This window comes from Molothrus aeneus, chromosome 20 (genome assembly GCF_037042795.1).
Source record: "Molothrus aeneus isolate 106 chromosome 20, BPBGC_Maene_1.0, whole genome shotgun sequence".
Taxonomy (NCBI): Eukaryota; Metazoa; Chordata; class Aves; order Passeriformes; family Icteridae; genus Molothrus; species Molothrus aeneus.
Window position 1 is genome coordinate 10,003,452 of NC_089665.1, and position 26,133 is coordinate 10,029,584.

Consider the following 26,133-nt stretch of genomic DNA (forward strand, 5'->3'; position numbering starts at 1 on the left):
AAATTATTTTAACTGAATTAATTCTTTACTAGACATTTTTTACTAGTGCTACATAATAATATAATTGTGTAATTAGCAATACATTTTTCACTCCTGCCACGGGTGTATATTTTACTCAGGTGAAGTGCAGAGAAGAGCAGCACTAATTGTTTGAACAGGGCAGAGGGAGGAGAGGCAGAGGAATTGGGGGAACCTGGTGCTTTCTCAGAGCTCCAAACCTCCCTCAGATTTCCCAGGTGTGATCAGGAAGGGATTTCATTTTCCAGCAGGTGGTCAGGGGAGCATTTCTGTGCCTGTGGATCTTTTGGGATCCTTTCTGTGCCTGGGCATCCTTTGGGATCCTTTCTGTGCCCATGGATCCCTCTGGATCCTTTCTGTGCCCATGGATCCCTCTGGATCCTTTCTGTGCCTGTGGATCCTTTGGGATCCTTTTTGTGCCCATGCATCCTTTGGGATCCTTTCTGTGCCTGGGCATCCTTTGGGATACTTTCTGTGCCCGTGGATCCTTTGGGATCCTTTCTGTCCCTGTGGATCCTTTGGGATCCTTTCTGTGCCTGTGCATCTTTTGGGATCCTTTCTGTGCCTGGGCATCCTTTGGGATCCTTTCTGTGCCCATGGATCCCTCTGGATCCTTTCTGTGCCCATGGATCCCTCTGGATCCTTTCTGTGCCCATGGATCTTTTGGGATCCTTTCTGTCCCTGTGCATCCTTTGGGATCCTTTCTGTGCCCGTGGATCCTTTGGGATCCTTTCTGTGCCTGTGCATCTTTTGGGATCCTTTCTGTGCCTGAGGATCTTTTGGGATCCTTTCTGTGCCCGTGCATCCTTTGGGGTCCTTTCTGTGCCTGAGGATCCTTTGGGGTCCTTTCTGTGCCCGTGCATCCTTTGGGGTCCTTTCTGTGCCCGTGGATCCTTTGGGCTCAGCCTGGCAGGAGTGTGAACTCCCCCTGCCTGGCTCTGCTCCCTCTGGGAATGCCCCAGCAGCCCCGGCCTCCTGAGGAAAGAACTGATTAAACCCCAATATTTGTCATTAAACAGAACCAAGTGCTGGCTGCCTCTGCACACCCAACTCTTCCCCAAGGCTGGTGGAGCTGCTGCTGCTCCTGGGGCTGGAGACACCCAGATGTGCCCACCCCACAGGGACACACAGCCTGCTGCAGGTGTCCCCACCTCCCTGTGCGGGTAAATCCTGGCACCCAGAGCCCTCCCTGCCCCTCTGGAGCTGGAGCAGATCCCAGCAGCCTGCCTGGAACAGCAGAGGGGACCTGGAGAAAACACTGGCCAAGACACCCCATCAACCCACCCCATCAATCCCACAACCCAGCACCCAGCCCCACACCCAGAATCCAGCCCCACAACCCAGAATCCAGCCCCAGAATCCAGCATCCAGCCCCATAACCCAGAATCCAGCCCCACAACACAGAATCCAGCCCCAGAATCCAGCATCCAGCCCCACAACCCAGAATCCAGCCCCAGAATCCAGCATGCAGCCCCACAACCCAGCACCACCACCCAGCCCAGCCTCTTCACTCTGCTTTTCTGTCTCTTTTCCCTTTCTTCGATCGCTGTTTAGGCTCAGTCCCGGGCAGAAGGGAGCAGTGAAACCCGAGCTCCCCCCGGGGGATCAGGGCTCCCTGTGGGGGGGTTTGCCTGTGCTCAGCCCCCTGGGGCAGGCAGGACCCTGGTGCTGATTTCCAGGGAATTTCACGCTCGGTGTCTCCCGGCCGTGGGTCAGCGCCGCCTCGCCCAAGTGAAGCCCAAATCAAGCCCTGCCAAATGGCTCCTCCAGCACAATATTGCAGCCAGCTTTTCAGCATTTCATTCTGCATTATGCTCAGGAGCCTTCTGGCCACGGAGAGAGCTCGTTGGGGACAGCACCACACCACGAGCTGCCTTTATTTAGGGTTATTTATTTATTTCTTTTGCAGCAGGAATTAGACCTCCCTGGCTGGCTAGGAAAGAGGGGGTTTAATTTTTTTCCCTGTTTTTTTTTTTTTTTTCTTTTCCTCCCCCTTCACTAATGTCAATTTTCAGCATAGCAAGAGCTGTCTCTAATCTTTTCCTACTCATTACACACAATTTTGGAGTCATTTTACCCACAGTGCAGTCGGCTCCTGGCAGTGTGTTTGTGTGCACTGAGGGGTGGCATAATTGTTTATTTTCCCTCCCTGCATAATCCCCAGCCAGCACTGAAACCAAAACTGCAAACAACTCCCCAAGGGACCCCGAGAGTGTCAGGAGACACCAGCAGCAAGCAGGAGGCTGGAAAATGCAAGGAGCAAGGTGCAAACTGCAGTGGCTCTGTCCTTCCCTCCTCCTGCTGCCAGCTGCCTGGAATGACTTGGGATATGCAATAGAAATATTAACATCCTCGTGCTGCCTGTTCCACACAACCCCAAAGCTCAAATGCAGTTTCTGAGGAACCCAGCAAGGCCAGACATGACATTTTGAGGTAAAACAATGTTTAAGGACTAAATAAGGTATATAAATAAGCTAAAATTACATCAACAACTTCCCAGTGAGTTGTGTGGCTGGGAAAGCAGCTCATGTAGAGGGTGCAGCAGCAGCAGACGGAGCAGAATCCACCCTCACAGGCAAGGGGTGTTTTCCAGAGGGAAGAATTTTGCCCTCTTCTGCCACTTCTCACCTTTGCCTCTGCAAACCCAAAGGCTCTGCCTTGTGCCCAGCTGAGGAGCCAGCAGAGCCCAGCAGCCTCTGCCACCCTGAGAGCTCCTGTAACCTCCCTCACACAGGTAAGAGGCTCCTGATCCAATCTTTCACTTCACATTTTACACTATCAACCTCACATCCTTGGCACTTCACCACGTTTCAAGCAGCACTCTGTGGTGCCCTGAGCAGCCAAGACAGAGCCCAAACCACCCCCAGGACAGCTCCAAAGTGCTGCTTACCTTTCATTCCCCCAGAGAAGCCTCTCCAGTTGGCAAAGACCATCAGGGGCAGCCCTTCCCTGTTGAAGTCCTTGATTGCCTGGGCTGTTTTGAAGGCAGAGTCAGGGAACCACACCTGCCCAGCCTGCTGGATTATCTGGTGGGAAGAAAAATCCGCTGTCAGGCCCTTGAAGCACATTAATGTAAGAGTTAAAACACAGAAAAACCATCAGGAGCTGTGATGTGGGATAAACAACGAGGAACACGGCAGGTGAAATGTGTGGGATCTGCCTGGCCATGGGAAAATCGGGACAATCCTTTTGTCACCAACTTCAACAGCAGCATTCCCAATAATTCAGCTAAGAAAAGAGAGTATGGACAGCCTGACACTGTGATGCTGTAAGGAGAAGAGAAAGAAAAGGACATGGAGAGGAGAAAGCCCTGGAGAGATGAAGCAGGGCCAGGGCTGTGAAACCAGGCAGGGGAACAGCAAAATGTCAGAGCAGGGAGGTCATGGAGCACTGCAGACACAGCAGGAGAGCAGGGAAGGGATTTTTACTTGTCACATCTCCTGAGCTCTGATCCCTGATCCCTGCCCCTCCCTGAGTCCTGAGGGAAGCAGGACTGCAGGGAATCTGGGAATTCCTGGAGGTTAGGAAGGTAGGAATGGTCACACAGCAGAGTCCAGGCACTGCCAGCTCCCCAGGAATGGGTACCACACCTGGGGAAAGGAGGGAACCCCACTGGACAGGGACATGTGCAGGGGACACACAGGGACAGGGGCACACAGCCCACCCACCTTGGCCTCTGAGTCCAGGTTTGCAGGATCAGCAGGAATGCTGAGCTCCACCGTCCTCGTTTCCACAGCAACCACTCCTACAGGTATTCCTCCCAGCCTGCAAACAGGTGAGACACTGAAATTCCCACTCCTGCTTTTTTTACACAGCCAAACACCCAGGGGAGACAAGGAACAGGAGCAGAGTTGGGGCCTTTTGAAGAGTTGAGGCTGGAGAGTTCCAGAGAGGTCACAGCCCCCAAAGCAAAATCTATTCCAAAGATGAGCACATCCCTCTCTAAAAGTCAAAGAGAATAAACCACACCCAGATTTTGAGTGGTAAATCTGTGTATCCACCACCCTTCACATGCCATCACCCAGATTTTGGTACCGGTGGATTTGAGCATGAAAAATCAGAGAATCCCAGAAGGGGTTGGGAAGGGCTTTAAACAATTCCTGTGTTTTCCCCAGATCTGCAGGGGATGGGCAGGAGTGCAGGCACCAGGGGGATGCCCAGCTCTGCCTCCCAGGGCAGCCAGCCCTGCTGCACACAAAAGCCATGGAAGCCACGCTGCCAGGACAGTCCCAGCAGAGCCCCCTCTCCCTCCCCAGCCAGCCCAAGCTGATTTCCCACAAACAGGGCAGAGGCAGGGCCCATGTGCACCGAGGGGCTGAAATATTCCCATTCCCTGTGATGAAGAGTCTGCTGGAACCCCGTAATTGCAGGAGCCGTCCTAAATCGGTAACTTATAACTTCTGTATTAGGGCCCATGTGACCTAATAAAGAACATCTTTATCCAAGTATTACAGTTATTTATTGAACTTGAAAACAGCTCAAAACAACTTCTGTTTTCCATAATACTTCATATAAATTTTATCAGGCTAGCACATGAAGATGCTACATCTTGTTTTATAGTGTGTCCCTGGACAAGTTGCCATAGAATAATAAAAGACAATTTACAGCCAACAGCACACATATTCCAAACATACATACAAGAGATGAGTTTTGGCAGCACTTACAGTAACAATCCCAGAAGAATACATTCATATTTGTTTTTTTCAAAGTGCCACTGCTTTTGAAAGGAATCTGTTTCATTTGTGTTATATATCCCTGCTGTGTGAGAGTCCAAAGCCACTCGGAATTTGTCAGAAGAAAGGAACTGCAAGTGAAGCTGAGCATGGACAGAGAGCTTCTGGCTTTGCCAAATCATTGATTTCCACCCCTGGCACACTGCTTAGCCTGGAAGCCTTTAAATTATAGAATTATAGAGCCATGGAATGGGTTGGAAGGGACCTTAAAGGTCATCTCATCCCTTTCTTTCCAACTCCTTCTATTATATATACATATATATACACACACACAGAGAGAGAACGAAATAATCACAGGAATGTTGTGTTCTAGAGAAATGCAAAGCATAACCCAAACTTGATTTCTACAATTGCTTTAAACACACCTCAAAACTTACCTTGCTCTCCCCACCACCACTGTCTGTGCCCAGGGCTGCATGATCTCCATGAACGAGCCATGGTCGAAGAAGCCACTCAGCCACTGCCCTTTCTGATCTAAAGGGAAGGGAAAAAAAGGGAAAAATCAAAGGAGGAAGGAGAGAGGGAAGAAAGAAAACAGAATATCAAAGCAACAAATCAAACTTGCTTAAAAATGCCAGCTGCAGAACATGGCACTGTCTTTTTATTTATTTAATTTTAAATAGATGACAATACAAGGGAACATTAGACAGCTGAGCATTTGTCTGCCTTCAGCCATCATGTCTTATTTCATTTCCTAGTCTGCATAAAGACAGCAATTTATCAGCAAAAGCATCATTTATTGTTAAACGATGGGGTTCGGAGAGCAGAGGGACTTCCCGTGCTTTTAAATAAATAACTCTGCTTTTTTCAAGACTACAAACATTTGTCAAAAGGCAGTAAAGTCATTAAAGATGGTTTTCAACACATCTATTTCTATTTTAAAACTTATCTCATATTCTTCTCTTGATCCTGCCTAATCTCTCTTTGAAAGAAGGAATGCTGCAGAAACCCAGGAACTAAACACAAAAATTTCAATGATATTTTTGAGTCACTTACAGAAATCACAGTTCTGTGGGGCAGCTGCTGTGCACTGGGGTTTTGGGAAGCTCTGCATAAAAGTAACCCACAAAAAAATCCCCCCAAAACCCCAAATCCCTCCCAGCTTCACCCCCTGGCACAGAGCTCCCGAGGAACTCTTCCCTCTGAACAAACACCTCTGCTTCTGCAAACCCAAGTCCAAAACCAATTAAAAAGTGGAGATCCGAGCACGCTAACCTCTGCTGACTTAAACAGGATGGAGAGTGTTTTATCAAGCCCAAACTTGTAATTACTGTGTTCTACATTCCTTGCCTCTGTGGCCCCACTGTAAAATGTGACCATCCATTTCAGAATTATCTCTTTATCGCGAGCCCGGAGCTGATCGTTGAGATTCTGGCCTCGTGTCGGGCGTCAGTTTGAAGAATATCACGGCAATATCTCCTCTAATAAATGGCTTTAACTTTTCACCTAGGAGATATCTGCTTTAACTTATCACAGGGAATCATCTGCTTTCCTTAACGCTTCCACTAAATTAAAATCTGAAGTCACTCGATTTGGAAGCCGGCATTTGCGGCGCCCGGACAGCTGGATGAATTGCTTGAGAGATGATGAAAAAATATTATCCAAAAGCAGAAAACTTAGTTTATCACAAATCTCATTTTAGCCCCCCAAACTCATTAATAACAGCAGGAGTAATGGTCACCCAGTTTGCAGCTTGTACCTACATCAGGCTGCACAACCCCAGTGGTGCCCATACAACAACTCTCCAAGATCTGCAGGAATATTGTGATTCCTTTAACAGACCCTCTGTGGATGGACTTTCCCCTAATTCATAAAAAGAAATCCATAGAAGTGCCTATTCCCAGTAAATAGATCATCTGTAAAAGTATGGTGTCCTTGAGCACTCAGGATTTACATGCTACTTTTGGATATTGTTTATAAATAATATTATTGATAATATTATTAGATGCAAATATTTATATACTCTATCCATATTGCTCAGAACTAATTATTTTACAGAATCTGAAATATATTTGGGTAGCAGACATCTGGCAAACAGCCTGAAAACAAGGTGAGTTGCTGCCTGTCCTGGCCTTACTTGGGTTGGGGCGTCCAGCCAGCATCCAGCGAGGGTCGTAGGGGGTCTTGGTGGGAACAAAGTCAATGGTTCTGTCTATGGGATCCTTGGCTTTCAGGATGGGCACAGGGCTGTGGATATTCTAAGGGAAAAAGGGAAACACAGAAGGAAGTGAGAGCCCCTTTCCCAAAACCCTGCAAACACAGCAAACAGCGGCACCTCGGACCTGGCAGGCCCAGGAATTACCTTTGGCATGTAGGAAAGCCACTGCAGAATGGTGTAGACCCCTTCAAAGTCATCACACACAGTGTCATGTGTCACCCCGTTGTTGTGCATGATCTGGATCCCTCCCAGCTGGTTGTTGGAGGTGTAAACTTCCCGTCCAAGCACCTGGGGGAAGAGAAATGGGAAAGCCATCAGTGCTGGGATGTGAGCAGGAGGTGCTGGCCAAGCAGGCACACACAGACCCAGCCCTGCAGCACCTCAGCATCACCTGGAAATGGAAAGGATGGAGCAAACCTCTCCCAACACAGCCTCCCAAGCCCTGTGTGCAGGTAAGAGCTGCTGAACATGATGCCCAGTGAACAGAGGGCAGGGGTGGGTGGGATATTGGGAAGGAATTTTCCCAGGGGAGGCCCTGGCACAGGGTGCCCAGAGAAGCTGTGGGTCCCTGGAAGTGTCCAAGGCCAGGCTGCACGGGCTTGGAGCAGTCTGGGATAATGGAAGGTGTCCCTGCCCATGCCAGGGGGGTGGAATTGGATCTTTAAGGTTCCTCCCTGCCCAAACCATTCTGGATTCTGTGATCCTCAAGGGGAATGATACCAGTGGGGAAACTGAGGCCGTTTTCCCCCTCGCCCTCCCCAAGCAGCAGTGTGACCAAAGTCCCTGAGCGCTGAGCCCAGCTCAGCTCACTAATCCCAAACTGCTCCAGGAAAACTGTGGGTGGATGTATTTAAATGTATAACTGGGGGAAGAAAAAAAAAAAAAGAAAACAAAGGCCCAGCAGCTCCTTGGAGAGGCTGGCCAGAAGCAGGCTGGGGCTCCTCATTCTCTTGCACAGCTCCATCTCTAATCTGAGCCTGGGCAGCACAGCTCTTTTCTCATTCTCCTGCTGTCTCTTCCCATTTGCCCTCTCCCTGACTGATACACTGATCTCTCGGTCACTTGGCTTTCTGCTCCACTGACTCCATATTACTAATAACACCTCTGCCACGGCCAGTTTACCTCATGAAGGCAGGAGCACATCATTACAAAATAAACTCATAACTTTGACATTCCAGCAAATACACGCCGTTTGTTATTTTTATGGGTTGAGTCTTTCTAACAGACAGAGGACATTACACACCTGCTTCATTTGGATCTTAAAAACCCCCTCAAACACACAGCACCAGCCTGGCCTCCCCCAAACACCCAGCACAGCTCATTCTGGGGACGGAGGAGCTGGCAGATGCCAGCCAAGGTTTATGTGCAGGAGAAACCGAGGCACAGATGTCACAAACCTAACGTCCAAATACAGAATTCAGGGTGTGTTTTAGCACAGGGATGTTCCTGGGTCTCCCTTCTGAGCTCCAACACCTTTCTCCTCCTCCTCCTCCTCTAACAAAATCAGTACCAAGCAAAGCCATGGTAGAGAAGACAGCAGCACAGATTTAGGTTCAAGGATAAGAAAAGCCCAGGCCTCCAGATGCCAGGCACAAGCCTAGCTAAACGCTTCCCACAGAGGAAAATAAAAATAAAGAGGATTTAAACTCCCCCTCTCTGAACTAATGCAAACGCATGTACATGCAAAATGGGCCTCTGCTCCTGCTTATCTGGAGACACTGCAGACAGCTCAGGTTTAGCACTGCTGACAGGCAATGAAACAGCCTAATATACCACTGCTCTCACCCTTAAATCCCTTTTTGGAGATGCAGATAAACACACAGCTCCTCCTCCGAGTGCTGCAGCCCTTCCAGCAGAGCCTGGGGCAGAGGGAGATCCCAGAGCAGGAGGGAGCTGGGGCAGAGGGTGCCCAGCTGCAGGGAGAAGCTGCTCTGAGGAGAGCTTGAGCTGGGATTGGGATGAGCTGGACGTGCACAGGTGAGGAGAGGGAGCGGGTGAGAGGGGACACTGCCCTGGGCCACAGAGCCCAGCCTGGGCTGCTCCATCCCCAGCCTGGCACTGGGCACTCGGGGGGGTATGGAGGATCATGGAACCCCAGAATGGTCTGGCTGGGACCTTAAACTCTTCCCATGAAGGAATTCTTCCTCATGCCCAACCTGAACCTCCCCTGGCAGAGCCTGAGGCCATTTCCTCTTGTGCTGCCATTTGTTCCCTTGGAGAAGGCTTCCAAAACATTCCAAAGTACTTGGGCAGCGTTGCCAACACTGAGTTCGTCTCATCTTCAAAAAACCCATTAGGAAAGCACATTTCTTGTTATTTCAGAGGATCTTTTGGCAAGCACAAGCAGAGCCAGGATTCCAACAGCCTCTGAAGGATGGTCCTCAACAGGCTCATAGGCCCATCACGTGCATATTAATAATTTTCCAGCACTCCAACCCTCGCTGAGCAGCTGCTTTCTCCTCTCAGAACCTGGACTGCTGGAGAGTTGGGACTTTCCCTGCAAAGCTGGGCTGGCTGAAGGCTGGGCTGGTTCATCTGTTTCACCCAGGATGAAAGATCTGAGAACATGACAGCTTGGAGGGCTTGAATGGGAATCATTATGTAACATAAGTGCTGTTATTATTCCAAGCATATCATGTCTTCATATCAAATATAAGTGCCAGATTTTTATCCAAATAATTCCAATAATTGCAATTCCCTTCCCACAATTTATATTGTCTGCCAGGAACACGAAGCAGAAGAGGCATATGCACGTCCTATAAATAGCCTATTTTTCATAAACAGGCAGAAATGATGGGAATGAATGTCTCATCAGAAAAAAAACGTAGGAACACAATGCAGGAACTTCAGACCTGACTGCTATTATGTGCAGTCAAGCCTCGACAGAGCTCAGTGCTCATTTCCAGCTCTTCCCCCGCACGGATCATGCATTAGAGGGGGAAAAGCAGCAAGAGGGAAGAGAGCCCAGCTGAGCACAGAATGCACAGCCCCGTGCCTGGCAGTGGGAGCACAGACAGCTCCTCTCTGCCCTTCCAGCACTGCTAATCCCTGGCTCTGTGCAGTTCCTGCACTCGGAATTTACGAGCGTGCGGTGGGGGACCCTTCTGACTTGGGAACAGATTGGCTCGGTCTAATGCTTGGAGATTATTAAAGGCAGAGCTATACTCCACTATCAAGTCTACAGATCTTTTATTTAGAAGATATGGTGCTCTAAATGCACAAAGAGCTCCCTGTCACCTTCACATTAAAGCCCCTAGTGCCTGGTAAATGGAATTATATAGCTGTCATCTCCTTTCCCCAAAGTTTTAAGAGTACAATGGGCTCATTTTTTCCCACTCCATCCCAGCTTCAGAACTAAGAGACCTACTTTGTATTGATTTAGAGTCTCGGAAATAAATAAACCTGCTTCTCCAATGTGATTCACAAGAAATTCATGATACACTATTGCATGATATATTTCAAGCTGCAGCTCCGGCTCTTTTTTCCCTTTGGTGAGTGATGGGGGAGGTGGGAGCTGGGGGGAGGTGGGGAGCTGACAGCCTGATGGTTATTGGGGATGGCTCCTGACTGCAAATCCACGGGCAGGTCCTGCTGGTGGAGTCTTTCCCTGCTTCCACTTGGTGAGATCAGAGGGGGAAGGGGCAAAAAAGCAACTGCACCTCACCTGGCAGGGAGCAGGGCAAGGAGCAGCCAGGTGCCCATGGACCTGCAGCTCCTGCCTGGAGAGCCCAACCCTCCTCACAGATACCCAGGGAGCAGAGCTCCACAGCTGGTCTCACACACAGGAGGTTCTGTCTGTCTGTCTGTCTGTCTGTCTGTCTGCAGCATCACACAATTTCGGTGGGAAGGTTTTCCCACCTTGAGGTTACTGAGGAGGATTTGGGAAAACTTCTGGGTTGCAGCAGAAAAATCAGGCTTTGCAATCTTGAGAGCTGAACTACAAACTTGAGATCAGACAGGCTCCAAATGACCTCTAAAATATTTGCTGTACGTATTAAAAATAAAAATTAATTTAGGAAGAAAATCAGCTGGGAAATAAAAACTGAACAACTTTTCCTTCGACCCAAAAAATTCCTAAGGAGGAGCTCATCCAAACTGATACTTTTTCCTGAAGAGCTCCAGATTCAGTGAAGTGGCATTTCCAAATGAAAAATGTCTTGTCAAAACCCTCGTGCCCCTCTCTCCTCTCCCTGCGTGTGTTTTGCTCAAGGTCACTCCCTCAGTCAGTGCTAAATCAAAAGGACTCAATAGACTTTGCAAACTAAAATTACAGCCCCTCTTCTGCATGGTGCCAACGCCCATAAATCCCACCTGTCTCAGCCAGGGGTTCCCTAATCTAGATATGAACCCCATAAACAATATTGATGGTTGTCTCCAACGTAAAGATCTTGGTCATTTCCTCTGTCACCTTCTGGACCTCAGAGAACCTTCTGGACCCTGTTACTCAGAGATCCCTGGGGCACAGGCTGCAGTGCAGGGACCTTTGCACCAGGACACTGAAACTCTGCTCACTTTGCAGTCTGAGTTTAGGTTCAGTCATGAGAAACGCTCCAGTTCTCCAGTGCTGTTCCTGCAGTTCCCACCATGTGTCCAGAATCACAGGGAATTTCTACAGGAAACACCCCAGGCTGGTCACCCCAATGTCCCCCTGGGGACAGCCCAGGAGGGATGGTCTGGACCAAAAATTCTGGGATATTTTTGGTAAGTTCAGCTCCTGTGGAACATGAGGGAGCAGAGTTAATGCTCCAGTGAGAACACAGCCTGCAGGATCCCCAGGAGCTGGGACACAGTGCTGGGGAAGAGCTTTGGACAGGCAGAAGATGGGCCACCATGGTAAACTCCTGTTCAGCAGAATTTAACACACACAGAGCCCCCACCACACAGATAAACTGAGCAAGATCTGTATTAAAAATGATAGAAGGAGGGAGAATTAAAAAAGTCAACAGAAATCTATTAGACTTTCCTCCCTAAGCAAACACCAAGGGACTGATAATGGCATGCCTGGAACGTAAATTGTCTCTAATGGGAACAATACACAGATATCACCACTTAAAGAAAGGCAATTAAAACAAAAATGCAGCCACGGAGGGTGGTGGTTGTTTATCTGCACTGAGGCCAGGCATCCATCCTGCTTGGATGGATAGAGCAAGGACCTGTGTGTCACCAGCAGTGCCACCAGCCCTGTGTGTCACCAGCAGTGCCACAGCCACACCCTGCAGCACCTCAAGCCTCTCGTGGCAGCAAAGAAAGGAATGAGCCTGAATTTTGAATTTGCTGGGTCTGGGCCATGGTGACCCCCATCAGGGACAGCTCCATGGCTCTGGCAGCTCTGGGAGCTGGAGACCACAACCTCCCCCCTGAGCCCAGCCTTGTGCTCAGCACCCCCAGGCAGGGCAGGGGGGCCTGTCCTGCTCCCCAGGACTGGGATAACCTTGGGCAGCCCCAGCCTCCAGACAAGGAACCAACCCTCGATGCTGGTGAGTGTTCACTTCTGGTTGACACTTCCCAGCCCTCCTTGCTTAGCATTCTCCAACACCCTGCACCCATACAGATCTTCCAACAGTCCTGCTGTGCCACTACAGAATGATTCATATCATGCATTAATAATTATAATGCTCCTTTGAATGACAGGGCTGGCACTTGCTGTTCTAACTCACATGATTGCTCTCACATGATTGCTTTGATCTAATCCCAGGACTGGAGTCATCTTGAGCAGATACTGAGCTATCCCTGCCTTGAATCTCAAAAAAAAAGAGCTTTCCACAGTACAAACCCCAACCAGCATCAGGCTCACAGGGCTTTTATTTATTTTTGCAGATTGTGAAGTTGAAGGGTAAATATTACTGTTGGCAATCACTCCCCAGCCTGTGTGAGCCTCCTGTTCCTCCCTGAGCTCCTCCAGGGAGCCTGAGAGCTGCCCAGACCTCTCTCACATGGGCACAGCCCCCTGAGCAGCCCTGACCTATTGTCTCATCCTGTTCTGTGAATCCCAGAGCATCCAAAAAGTTCTGCAGCACAATTCAGGACTGAATCAAAACCACAAAGATATTCTCCTCTGGCCTCGTGCAAAGCAATCCAACAAGACCAAACAACACCTCTTCTTTTTGACCCATTCTGGTCAAAAGTGTCACCCCATGACCAGGCAGGGAAATGAAACCCAAAGTGCTGAACTCTGCCTTGAATGTTTCCTATTTTATTTTCAGTTCCTGACCCCTGATGCTCCCTGCAGACTCCTGGCAGGTGGGGTTTGTCCAGCTCACCCTTGGTGCTCTGAGCAAACCATGGGCAGCATAGGGCAAGCCAAGACCAGAGAGTTTGGGGGAAAATAAAGCTAAAACAGGAGGGAAACAAAGCAGTGCTGGTCAGAATTCTGTCACCTCTGACAGCTTTGGGGCAGCTCTTCATCACCATCACAAAATGAACTGTCTCAGAGCCTGGCTGAACATCTGCATAGCAAACTGATGGGAATCCTGCTAGGAGCAGTTCCTGAAAGTCTCAGCTGAACCTGGCTTCCCTTAGGAAAAGCCTAGAACACCCATCTGCAGGGAAAATGTGACTGAAAGCCACTATTTGTTTCCATTAACACAACAGCCTCCAAGACGGGATTTCTTTTAAACACAAAAGACAAGGAGGAGCAAACTGATTAAAAATAGGTCAGCAGCAGACTCTGGAACATCCTTGGGAGGGCTGAAATGGAACACAGCCCTGGAAGCTTGAAGCACATGAGCAGTGCAGGAATGGGGAATGCCAGGCTCTTTGGTCTGACTTCCATCAAAAAGAAAAGCCAGAGAAATGGAGGTGCTGGTGCAGGGCACAGCACATCAGGTCTGAAATCACCCCGTGCTCAGGTTGTCACGAGGGAAGGGAGGGAGGGAGGAAGAAGAGGAGGAAGGTTTGGGGGTAGAAAAAGGGGGAGGCAAGGGAAGTTTAAAAAAAAAAATTAAAAAAATCTCTGCCTCAGCAAAAGTTTTCATTAAAATTTTAGACAAATGATCTCTGTGTCCTTCTCCCATGCTGCCTGGGGCTCCATGCTATTTCTATGCAAATAACAACCTCGTGGTTTATATCTTATTATTTCCACCGGAGCTGCGGCGACATGACCCGAGACGTGTGTGAGGTAGAGACAGCGACAGAGAGAGAGGGAGAGAAAGAGAGGGAAGGGAGGGAGGGAGATGGAGTGGCTGCTCGCTGAAGTGTGAAAAAATATTGTCAGGAGTGAGCAGCAAGAACAAAAAAAAAAAAAAAAAAGAGAGAGAAAAAAAAAAGGAAAAAATTGCAGGGATAACGTGTTTATTTCAGCCCCTCTCCCCATGTGAACCAGCATCTTTTAAAATTCATTGGGCATCAGGCGATCATGCACAATCCATCTGCTTTCACTTTATCATTTGCATTTCATGCCTCCTGGCTTTTGATGTGCTGATACTTTGATGCAGTCAGGAGACGCGCATTATCATTATTTCAATTTGCAGGGGGGTCAGCGGGCTCGGCACAGGCGCGGCACACGCTCACCCCGAGCAGGGAAATGGCATTTCCACCCCTCCATCCACCCCCTGCTGAAATGCACTGGGGAGACAAAAGGGGCCAGCTGAAACACGGCCCCGTGTGCCCTGTGCTGGCACCTGGGGCATGGCACCTTCACCTGGCCATGGGGACAAAGCTACACCATGGAACCCTGCCCAGCCCTGGCGTGCTCCCTGCCAGGGAAGGGCTGCAGGGTGCTCTAACCCAGCTGTGTCCCCAGGATGTGCCCTGTGCTCACCAGCAGCACGTCAGGAGCCAAGCCCAGAAGCCACCAGGAGCTGCAGCTCCAAGGGACACCGACCTTGAGCTCACCATCTGAGTTAGAGGTCACCCCTGGCTTTGGCAGCTGGACCTTTCCCTCTACACCTAAACCCTCAGGCTGCTTTTACATAATGATAATGAACAAGACCAGCAACAGCTCTGGCTGCACATAATGTTTGTCACCATTCCCCTCTGCTCCCTTTGTAAATTAGAAAGAATCCGGCGTTTCACAGGGAAAAAAAATAAAACTAAACAACTTCCCAGAAAGCCCTGCCTGCTCTCTGAAAGCCCAATTGTCTCCACTGCTGCAGGAACAGTTTTGTGCTGCATGTTCTGCTGGCGGAGAGGAGACATTTTGAAGATGTGTTTGCAGACACAAGAAGTGTCAGCTTTGTCCTGCACCCTCTAGGAACACACAGATGTAAAAGCCAGCAATGGAAAAACTGCCCCAGATCTCTGGCACCTAAAGAGAAGCTAAAGGTGGCAGTTTCCATGTATTCACCTTTGTTTCGGCCATCAGCCCCTGCCAGCCCTGACTCCCCACCTCCTCCAAGGGAATGAGCAGCACCAAGGCTGACCCACTGCACACAGAACAGCCACAACAGGCTCCCCTTTCTGGAGCCTGGGCCCTGGGAACGAGCAGGAACACACCACACCCCACAGCCAAACAGCCTCTGTGCTCCTGCAAGGGGACACTTTGCACAGCTGGCCCCTGGCTGGCACTGACCTCATCTCTGGCCCCAAAAAATTCTAAGTGGCCCTCTAAATCCCAGGGACAAGTGTTTAACAGGCTTCAGGGAGCACAGGGTGAGCCTGAAGGCACTGCATGGCCAATGGATCAGCATCCACTGCTTGTTTCAGATCCTCCAGAGGATCAGCCAGACTGAGCTCAGACATTGCAGGCTAGCCCTGGACACCAGCTCCCTGCTTCAGACACACTTCTGGGACACAACTGCAGCTGGATTCCTCCAGGAAGCCCTGAGCAGAACTGCAGGGACTGGAAACTGAGGATCCTCTGAAGCAGCAGATATCACACACACCCAGGAGTGAAAGCTGGAGAGGATTCAACACGTTCCTCCCTCACCTTCAGGCAGATAGAGGTTCAGAGCTGACACAAGCATACCAACATCCCAGCAGAGCAGGAGGAGGGAAAGGGACACACAGGATTGTTGAGCACACTGGAATTCTCAGAAAGGGACACATGGGATTGCTGAGCCCACTGGAATTCTCAGGAAAGGGACACATGGGATTGTTGAGCACACTGGAATTCTCAGAAAGGGACACATGGGATTGCTGAGCCCACTGGAGTTCTCAGGATTGGATAAATCCTCCCAGGAAGCAGCTCCTTCTGCCTGTGCCTGCTGGCAGAGGTCAGGTGTTTAATTCAGTCCATACCCTTAATTTTCAAGTGCCTAAAATTTAGTGGGATTAATGGAGTCCTGTGCAAACAGGCACTGAGTGCAGGGGCAGGGAGTGCAGTTAAACCTGGAAGAGAGGGGGAGCTGAACAGCCTGGCCCTGCCATCTGGGAAACTCTGCAGGGCCCCGAGCCCCAGCAAGTGACAGCTGGAGCCAGGCAACTCACTGCACTCCAGCAAGCACTAAACTGACTCAATTTCTTTTTAAAGGCTGGATCTTCAAATGCCTCTTTTCCTCCCATTGATGCAGGTGTGTGTGATGTGTGTAAGAGATCTAACTGAGGGTGCTGCAGCCTAGAGTTGATAGGATCAATGCTTCATTTTCTGCAGAGCCCCCTTTATTCAGGAGAATAATTCTACAAGAGCCTGTTTTCCTTTATCTCCCATTGTCAGGCAGGCACTCCTGGAAACACAGCTTGCCATGGAGTACAGGCACCCCAGGTGCTGAGAGTGCCTGAGAACAAAGCTGCTCGATGGGGAAGGGCACTCACAGCACAGCCCCAACTCCAGGGAAACAAAGCCCTCAGGGACAGCCATGGAGCAGAGTGGGCTGGGAGCTGTGTCTGCACCAGCCTGCAGCCTGGGGGATTAATGGGCTTGGGGCAGCAAGGGGGAAAAATCTGCCTCTGGAGTGGGGGGAAAAAAAAAGAGCCACTTTAGCAGCGAGGAGGCTGTAAGTTTTCTTTGTAACAGCCCCAGTTATTCCTCCTGTCCCCACAGCTGGGATTTCCAGCAGGAGAGCTCGCTCCCAGCCTGGAAAATCAGTGTCCAAGCTCCCCAGAGCTAACACAATGCTGGGGCTGCCTGGAATTCAGAGAACTCTGGGCCATGTATTTTGGAGCAGGAACTTCCAGACCCTGTGACCAGCCCTGGTTCCCCTCACAGCCCTCAGAGGGTGGGAGAAGGCACTGCCTGGGATTCAATCCGTGCCCACAACTGTCGCAGACATCTTTTTATGGAAAATGCTTTCTTTAGGAGTTTTTTCCTCCTGAGAAGCTGAGAGGCCTCAGGAACACAATGGAAACAATGGTTATCTGCTGCTGTGGAATGCAACAGGTGGGTCTTTGATTGGCCCATCTTAGATGTTTATAATTAGTGGCCAACCACAGCCCAGCTGGCTCGGACAGAGAGTCTGAGACACTGCCTTTGTTATCATTCTTTCTGATTCTGTTCTTAGCTTAGCCAGCCTTCTGAGATGAAACCTTTGCTTCTATTCTTTTAGCATAGTTTTAATGTAATATATATCATAAAATAATAAATCAAGCCTTCTGAAACATGGAGTCAGATCCCCGTCTCTTCCCTCATCCTAAGACCCCTGTGAGCACCGTCACACACAGCCTGTGTGGAAAGCTGCTCCCCTCCTTCAACCCACACCATGCCAGGACTCCAAGAGCAGCCCCTGAGGGCTGAAATGCAGGCACCCACCTTGTTGAGGGCCCCACAGCCGGTGAGGATGATGTGGGAGTTCTCCACCTGGATGGTTCTCTGGCCCAGCCGCACGATGTAGGCCCCGATCCCGATTGCCCGACAGGTCACCTGGGAAAAAAGGGAAAAAAGGGAAAAAGGGAAAAAAAGAAAAAAGCAACAGCATTGATTTCTGTCTCTCCACACAGCCCCAACCTATTGATTCAAACATTGAGATAAAACTAGGTGTGTTTGTAGTACAAGGCCATGAAATCTAGTCTCGCTGGCAAATTCCAGAATCCGTTGCTTTGTAAAACACAGGATCTGAACATAAATGTATTTTATTTAAAAAAAAAAAAAAAAAAAAAGACAAGCAGCAATTTTCAGACTGAGCAAATGCGAGGCCAAATGCCTGAAGTGTTTTAAATTGAGTGTGGAGGGGACCCAGCCCTGCACTGGTGCCAGGAGCATTGCTCAAAGCCTACAGGAGCCCATTTCCATCAGCCAGAAGGCTGATCCCAGATGGATGCTTGGGATATCATCACAGGATTTTTAGCTGAAACAGACAATACATTTGAAGAATAGAAAGCAGTGGGGGATTACCAAGCTGATGGTGATAACACTATCATAGGCTAAAGATGATTCTCCAGCAATCATGCCAGATGCTCTGAGGTTCTCTACTCCAAGCCCGTCCTCCTTGCCGATAATATCCGTTATCTTGTACCTGAGGGAGACACAGACAGCCCCTGAGTCACAAGGTCCAGTGATTTGCTGAATCAGTTTGCTACAAAGAAAATGGAAAGTGACTAAATATCATTAGGCTCCAAGGAGAAATGTGCAGGAAGCCCGGGCAAGGGCTGTGCAGGGCCCATCCTGCAGCACCATGGAACCTTCCCACAGGAGCAGCACTGCAAGGGGAAAGGCCAAGGGAGAGGAAGGCCTGGGGAAAGTGTCCTGTCATTCCCACAGGACCTGAGGAGCAGGCTGACTAATAGGAAAAAGGGCAAGAAAGGAAGGGAATGCAGACAAAGGGAAAGAGGAAAAGAATTAGGATTACAACAAGGCTCTCACCTTTTCTTCACTTCCTTCTCCCATGCCTCCATCCCCTGCCCCTAGGGAATGCCCCAGCTGAGGATGAGGACATGCCATGCATGCCCCAAGGATGAACAGAAAGCTTTCCACTCCTACCTGGACTCTCCATTTTCCTCCACGTGCTCACAGTGAACAGAGTTCAGGGCACTGACTTTCTTATAGTCTTGAGGAGTCAGGTACAGGTATTTGTATCCCTGCAGGGAAGAACAGTTCATTCATCCCAGTCCCACCTGTAGCCCCTTCCTCATCCCCTGTAACCCCTTCCAGAAACAAACTTCCACAGAATTAAATTCCACAGAGTGATAAGAATATCCTCTGAACATTGGAGATGCAGCTGAGGCCAGTGAAAGCTGGGAATGGTGCAATATTTGGCTGGGAATGGTGCCATATTTAGCACTAACTCCTTCTAGATGCCAACCTGCTGCCTGGGAGATGGTAAAATCCTGTCATGCAATAGTCTGGGTTAGAAAGGACCAGGTTACTCCCAGTCTCATCCAGCTTAGCACTGGACATTTCCAATGTTCCACACCCAATACTGAGGAGAACCTTGGACGTGACACTCTGAAATCTTCACCCTCACCTCTGCTAGAAGAGGTGCTGTTACAGTTATATTTTCTGGAAAAATCTTTTTGCTTAGGATTCTTTTCCTGGGAAGCTGAGAAGTCTCAGAAAAAAAAAGGAAAACAATATTTTCCCATTGCTTCTCCTGTGTTTTGCTGTGTTGGAACGTGTTTGGAGATTGTTTCATTAGTTTCATGTGAATTGTTTCAACTTATTGGCCAATCACAGTCAAACTGTGTCGAAACTCTAGAAAGAGCCACAAGTTTTCATTGCTATCTTTTTAGCCTTCTGTAAGGTTAAAAATATAAACTTATACCTCTGTAAGGATTCTTATAAATAATATAAACTTATACTTCTTAAGATTATAATATTATAATATTATAATATTAATATTATAATTATAATAATTATAATATAATATTAATATTATAAACTTCTTATACTTAATATAAACTATAAGTATTCTTTCTGTATTCTTTAGTATAGTATTCCTTTATATAATATCATATCATAAAATAATAAATTAGCCTCCTAAGAGCACAGCATCAAATCCATCACTCCTTCCTCTGTCTGGGGAGCCAACACAATCAGGTGCTATCAAAGCAAGCCTGCTGTGGGCCGCTGCAGCGTTTGCTGCTGCGGCTCCCTCACCTTGTAGGGGTTGTCCGGGTCCTCCCAGGCCACGTGGAACATGTGCCGGATCTCCTCGGCCAGCCCGATGCGGGCCCCGCTGTTGGCAGCCACGTAGATGCGGGGGATGCCCTGAGCCCGGGCCAGCTCCGAGGCCCTGAGGAACAGCACGTCCTCCTGGGGCCCGAAGGAGCCGATCTTGTAGGTGATGTCATTGCCTATGACGATGATGTCCCGGCCCTCGGGGTACTCGGGTGTCTTCAGGGTCATCTTCCAGGCCACCATCCCGATCTGCAGCCCGAGAGCAGAGAACGGCACAAAATCAACGTTGTGTCCTCAAGGTGTGAGAGAGAGGAGTCACACAGGGATCGTTTCTCTTGTTTGAGGTTAATTCTCTTGGACTTGGCATATTTTCCTGGGGATGACAACAGCTCTGATGGGCTCTGCCAGTGCCCATCAGAGCTGGAAGCACTTGATCCTTCCCACATTCCTTGGAGCACGTTCTGCACTGCTCTCACCCCACCAGGACACTCACACTGGTTCTTCCTCTCCCCATTCAGGGGTTTATCACAGGTCCAACACGTCCCTCTCACAGGGAGCTGTGCATTCCCTGTGCTCCCAGGGTGAGGTGAACGCACAGCATTCCCAGGTATCACCGCACACCCTCATCCCCCTCACCCAACCCTCATTTTAACCCCCTTTTTTATTTCATTGCTATCTCAAATATCCCTTCATTCCTTCCTCTCTTCCCTTTTCCCTTCCCCAGTTTCACAGCAGCTCCATCCCAAACCCACCTGGCTAAGCAACACCTTTTACTGCACTTTTTTTTTTTTTTCCCCCAAAAAATCACTGATCTCTGCTGGCCCATCTCCTGAGGGATCAGCAGCATCCCTCCCTCCCCTGCCTGCCCCATCCCTCAGGCAGCGCTCGGGGCTCCAAGTTCCATTAACAGATGGGAGCAGCAGCGTCCCTTGAAAGCCACATGCATCACCCAGTCCCCGCTTGCCCAAGGATCATAAGCCCTGAGTACACATTCCTCAAGCCGATTGCACATCCTCTGCAATCAGCAGGGCTGAGGCTCTCATTGTGGAGCCTCGGAATTCTGAGCATGATGAACTAAAGCGGGAGGGGGAGAGGCAGCAGATAGATCTGTGCCATTTAATCCACATCCAAATGGCACAATACACAGCCCAGATCCAATCAGCATCTGCAATAAGATATGCCATAATAGGCTCATTAAAAAAAATAAAGAGGCAGAGGAATTAATCAAAGGGTCATTGGAAGTAAAGCAGGCAGCAATCCAAAAATATTACAGCCAGCTACTGGCAGATCCTTCCTTACACTTCCCCTTCCAAGAGCTGAGATTGCAAGTTAACAGAGTGTTTCAGTTCACCTTCTCCTTGGATTCCTCCACTCCTACTCTGACAAGTCAGAACAGAATAATCTTTTTGCCTCTGAATATTTGCAGACCTACAGTTCCACCTCAGCATCCAGCTGCAGGGTTTGGAACAGAGAGATGCTGCAGCAGCTTCAAAGAAGGGAGCAAAAATCCCTGACAGTTGTTTCCTTACAGCCACACTGACCCCGCCAGTCAGGGCTGAGGGACCAGTGATGGACCAGAGAGTCCCCAGGGCTGGTCCCACACTCCATCCCACCCACCAGGATGTAAGAGATTTTCCTCACTTTCAGCAGCTTGAGGATTTTTGACAGCACAGGAAACAGGCCAATTTAAGGCATTTCTTATTTAGAAAATTCAGATTGTAACAGAGGTGTTGAAATAGTTTCCTAACCCAAGGTCGTGGGTCCCCTACACCAGTAAAGTCCCTTTTGCCAGTGCTCACCAGTAGAACAGAAACAACCTAGCCAGGGCACAAACTCCTGAAAACAGTTTACAGTTGACAAATATGGAGCAACCCTATACAGTTTAGGAAAAAAAATTCAAAGTGCACCACTATTAACTTGGGTGTATTTTGCCTCCCCAATTCATCACATGTTTTGTGCCATTTATCCAGTAATAAAAGCCACGGGGATCTGCACAACTAAGGAATTTTTTTTGCTACAAATTTGCTAGATTCAGTTGAGATTTATGGGCAGTGGAGAATGGCTTTCTATTCCAGAAAAAAAAAAAGGAATAACGAGATTTTTAAGTTAACGGCAGCACTCCAAAAACTGGAGAGTTCCCAGGTTAATTAGCCAGGCTGAGCTAATCACCTAAGAGCACTGGCAGGCAATGGTAGGTGATGGTGAGCAGCCCTGGCTTTGGAACAGGCTCTTTTGAAGAGGCAGCACAGTTTGGAAGTGCTGCTCCTGCCATGGCTCCATTCCCAGCACACCCAGGAGTGAAGAAGAGGCGGAGGAAAAATAAAAGCAGGAACCGTCTTATTTAACTGTTTTTATGTTGGCAAAATGATTTGTGCCCTGGTATTTCCATAAGAAGTGGGACCATTATTCTCCTGTAGGAACACATTTGGTTTGAAAAGTATCAGTGGGCAGCACGTGAAAATCAAAGGGGATGAATTATTCACGAGCCCCGATCAGAAGTGATCATTATTTCTGATGCTCCAAACTGTGATTAGGATTCAGTGCTCAGCTGTCATTTGCTCCCTGAACGGCCCCAGCCCCGCAGACACACGGAGATGACACCCAAGTTTCAGATGTATAATTTTACACACACCTTCTCCCACTCCATCCTGGCCTTAATGGAAGCATTAAGAGCCAGTAAAACGGGCGCGCTAACGAACGGCGCTTCCCCGGCGCTCGTAAACGCCGCTCGTTTGACACCCAGTGTCAACACTAATCATGGCCTAAAATTAACACCAAAATTGACTTCAACATTAATTGCACTATCGATGGGAGCAGTAATACACACACTGATGCAGTTCCAAATTGACTGCCGGTGGCAGGCAGAGCTGTTGACAGCAGGCTCCGAGGGGAACGGGGAAGGAGCCGATCCCAGGCTCCCTCCGGGAAGCACGGCAGGCTCCGAGCACAGGGAGCCACTGGCAGCTGGCGACAGGGAGCTTCTCAGCCTCTTTCTGGCAGGTTCTGTAATTCCTGGAGAAGCACAGCCAACAGAATCACGGAATATCCTGAGCTGGAAGGGATCATCCAGTCCAGCTCCCCGCTCTGCACAGACACCCTGACAATCCCACCTTGTGCATCCCTGAGAGTGCTGTCCAAACACTCCTGGAGCTCTGGAAGCCTTGACCACTCCCTGGGGAGCTTGTTCAGTGCTCCACCACCCTCTGAGGGAAGAACATTTTCCCAATATCCAACCTAAACCTTCCCCTGGCACAGCTCCAGCCATTCCCTCAGGTCCTGTCACTGGGCACCAGAGAGAAGAGATCAGTGCTGGTTTATTCTACTTCCCTCACTACAGGATGGTGCTGAGCCTGGGGACTGAAGGCCAGGCTTCATTTTATCCATTCACACCCAAATTTGGAAAGCTGAATGTGGGTATTTACTTGGTGCAGATGCAGCAATTTTGGCATTTCAACATTTGAATCTGGTGCCTGGAACTTCAGACCTAAAAGAGTGACTCTCTGCACTTAACACTGTGCAGAGCTTTTACATTTTTATCTGGAGCATGAAGCAGCTCCCAGGAAAAGGGCAGAGTGCACATGGTTTGCCAGAGGCATTCCAGCTCCGTGCCTTGACAAGGGTGGAGTGCCAAAAGCCAGGATTCCTTCTTGGCTCTGGAAAAGGTGTCCCTCAGCAATCCAAGCGTGGTGGTGGCAGCCCAGCCAAGCACGCTGGCACGATCTGAGCAACGGGAGGGAACAGCTCCAGCATGACACCAAGAGCTCAGGGAAAGGTGTCACAGGATCCCAGAACCACCCAGGTTTGAAAAAGACCTCCGAGATCATCAACTCCTACCTGTGACCCATCCCCACCTTGTCACCCAGACCAGAGTGCCACATCCACTCATTCCCTGGACACCTCCAGGGATGGGGACTCCAAACCACCCTTCAAGTGCCTGGCCACCCTTTCCATGGAGAAACTCCTCCTGAACTTACAGATGGGTAAAGATACATTACAGAGAGCAACACAAAACCTTCATCAGGGGCTTTCCTGTGGGCAAGACCATTCCTGTATCCATGTGACCCACATACACCTGTTCAAACATCTATGTGAGCACAGAGAATAAAACTGTGCCACCTCTTCCATCCCTGTTCCTGGAAGGCTTGGATTTGGGGATTTGAAAACCCTCCAAGAAATCTGCAGCTCTGGCTGCTGTTTTAATTCCCTGTGCCTGCCATAAAATGCAGGAACAGGGGGTGACAAAGCAGAACATGCAGCTCAGCGATGAAGCCGTGCTTGTATAAAATGCATTAGCTACACCTTCCTGCCTCTGGCAATCCGGGAAGCCACCAGAGCAGCATTCCAGGAGCCCTCTGCCATCCTGAATTTCCCCTGGCCAAACCTTCCCAGCTAGCCAGGAAAGGTGCAGCAGGCAAAGCTCCAGCCAGCAGCGGTGACTGTGGATTATTTCTGATCCTCGTGCTGCTGAGGAGGAAAAACTGTGACATCTAGTGCCAGTGGGGAAAATGACATTTTCCATTGGCACCGGCAGAGGGATGAAGGGGGATGTGGGGTGTTGCTGCAGGCCCTCCTTACATCACTTTCTCCTTGTCCTTGAAGATTAGTTGGGTCTTATCAGCAGCTGGTGCTTTCCTGGTGCCAGAGGATCAGGGGAAATTGTAGTCAAAATACATAAAGTGCTATAGAAAAGCATCCCAATGCCTGGCTCAGGACTGACAAGGAATATATTGAGTTCTGCAAGGGGCTGAGGGAATTACCTTTTCACACTGAGATTTGTGCTAATATGCTAATCTGGGGAACAAAGCCCTGGGCTTTGAAGGGGGTGTCACTGTGCTCCAGGTCTTGTCTCCAGCACGGTGATTTACACAGTGGTGGAGACACCCCTGAACTGCTCTGTGCTCACCAATTCCCAGCCCTTTCAGAGAATTCCCCATTTTTAGCACAGCCCCACACCAGGGGAGGAACAGGACGAGGTTTAAGGTCCTTCCAACCCAAACCAGTCTGGGATTCTGTGACAAAGTGGAAAAAGAGGTGTCCTCTGGATGGTCAGAGGATGGAAAAGGCCCTGCAGTGATGGTGCTGTGCCCCAAGGGCAGGGCAGGGCCAGCAGGACAAGGACTGGGACCCTCTGCTCTGGAGCAGCCAGAGCAGCCTAGGAATAAAGAGCAACCTGTATTTTCACAGTCCATTAATTCCTTGGCTTCTTTGTTGAGACCAAAGCAAAGAGCTAATTACTGCAGTGGTGCGGTGGGCGAGGGGAGTGGTCCTGAGCTACCAGAAAAACCTCTGGGACTGGGAGAAGCCCTGAGACCTCAAGACTGTCCTGAAAACACAGAGAGATTATTGCCCAGAATGCTGCTTGCCAGCTCTGTGAGGACAGGGAGAGCCCCAGGCTGGAGCTCCTGCCCTGCCCCTGTCAGAGCAGGGACTGCAGCTCTGGCTGAACACACTGCCCACAGATCTCCTGATTTTATGCTGCTTTCTCAATTCCCCCCATCAGCTCAGACACTCAGGGCACTCAGCTCAGCTGAACGCTGTAACAGCACAAGTGTCTTGACCCCTTTTCACACGGAGGAAATGCAACTGTCAGGAAGGCCAAGCCCTGACCCCCGTGCCAGGCTCCCACTGGAAGCGTGGGAATGGCTCTGAGCCTCTGATCCAAAACAAGGAGAGCAGGAACGTGAATGCACCCAACAACAGCAAGCTTCACCACAGACAGCAATCCCCAGCAGACATCTCCTCTTTACTAGAAAACACAATGGGCAGTCTCTCCAATGAGTTTGAATTCAGAGAATCAGCACCTTTTGCTGGCAAGAAAGAAAAATAATAATAATAAAAGCCTCACATTTCCCTGAGAAGTTCCTATTTCACCTGTCAGCCAGCTCACTGGGACCAGCTCTGGATCTCTGGGGCACAGACTCAGAGCTGGAGGGACCTCAGTGCCCATCCAGTTCCCCCTGCCATGGCAGGGACACCTCCCACTGTCTCAGGCTGCTCCAAGCCCATCCAGCCTGGCCTTGGACACTGCCAGGGATGGGGAGCCCACAACCTCTACAACCCCTCTGGGCAAGAAGACATTTGATAGATCACATTGGATCAGATTAATTTAAATACCAACACCCCACACACCACAACAGCCATGTGATTTCTTTACAGACCGAGCACAACCAAGTCTACCAAGGGTTAAAAAAAAATCTCCTAATTTTTTTTTTTTTTTTGGTGGTCTTTGGGTACAGAATCTCTTATAATAAGACTATTTGTATTCATACTGGCAGAGTAAACACTACATGTTCATG

General features: G+C 49.4%; 1 protein-coding gene across 2 annotated transcripts in view; it reads right to left on the reverse strand.

Annotated features, from left to right (window-relative positions):
- ACACA (acetyl-CoA carboxylase alpha) overlaps window positions 1-26,133 on the reverse strand; it is a 103,680-nt gene that overhangs the window by 16,459 nt on the left and 61,088 nt on the right. For both annotated transcript variants that reach the window (XM_066563406.1, XM_066563404.1), the window contains 9 exons: window positions 19,817-20,086; window positions 18,701-18,798; window positions 18,116-18,236; window positions 17,534-17,644; window positions 7,054-7,197; window positions 6,829-6,949; window positions 5,129-5,225; window positions 3,687-3,783; window positions 2,909-3,044 (listed from right to left, as the gene is read on the reverse strand). In XM_066563406.1, coding sequence (XP_066419503.1) covers window positions 2,909-3,044; window positions 3,687-3,783; window positions 5,129-5,225; window positions 6,829-6,949; window positions 7,054-7,197; window positions 17,534-17,644; window positions 18,116-18,236; window positions 18,701-18,798; window positions 19,817-20,086 — 1,195 coding nt within the window. The remainder of the gene's footprint in view (window positions 1-2,908; window positions 3,045-3,686; window positions 3,784-5,128; window positions 5,226-6,828; window positions 6,950-7,053; window positions 7,198-17,533; window positions 17,645-18,115; window positions 18,237-18,700; window positions 18,799-19,816; window positions 20,087-26,133) is intronic.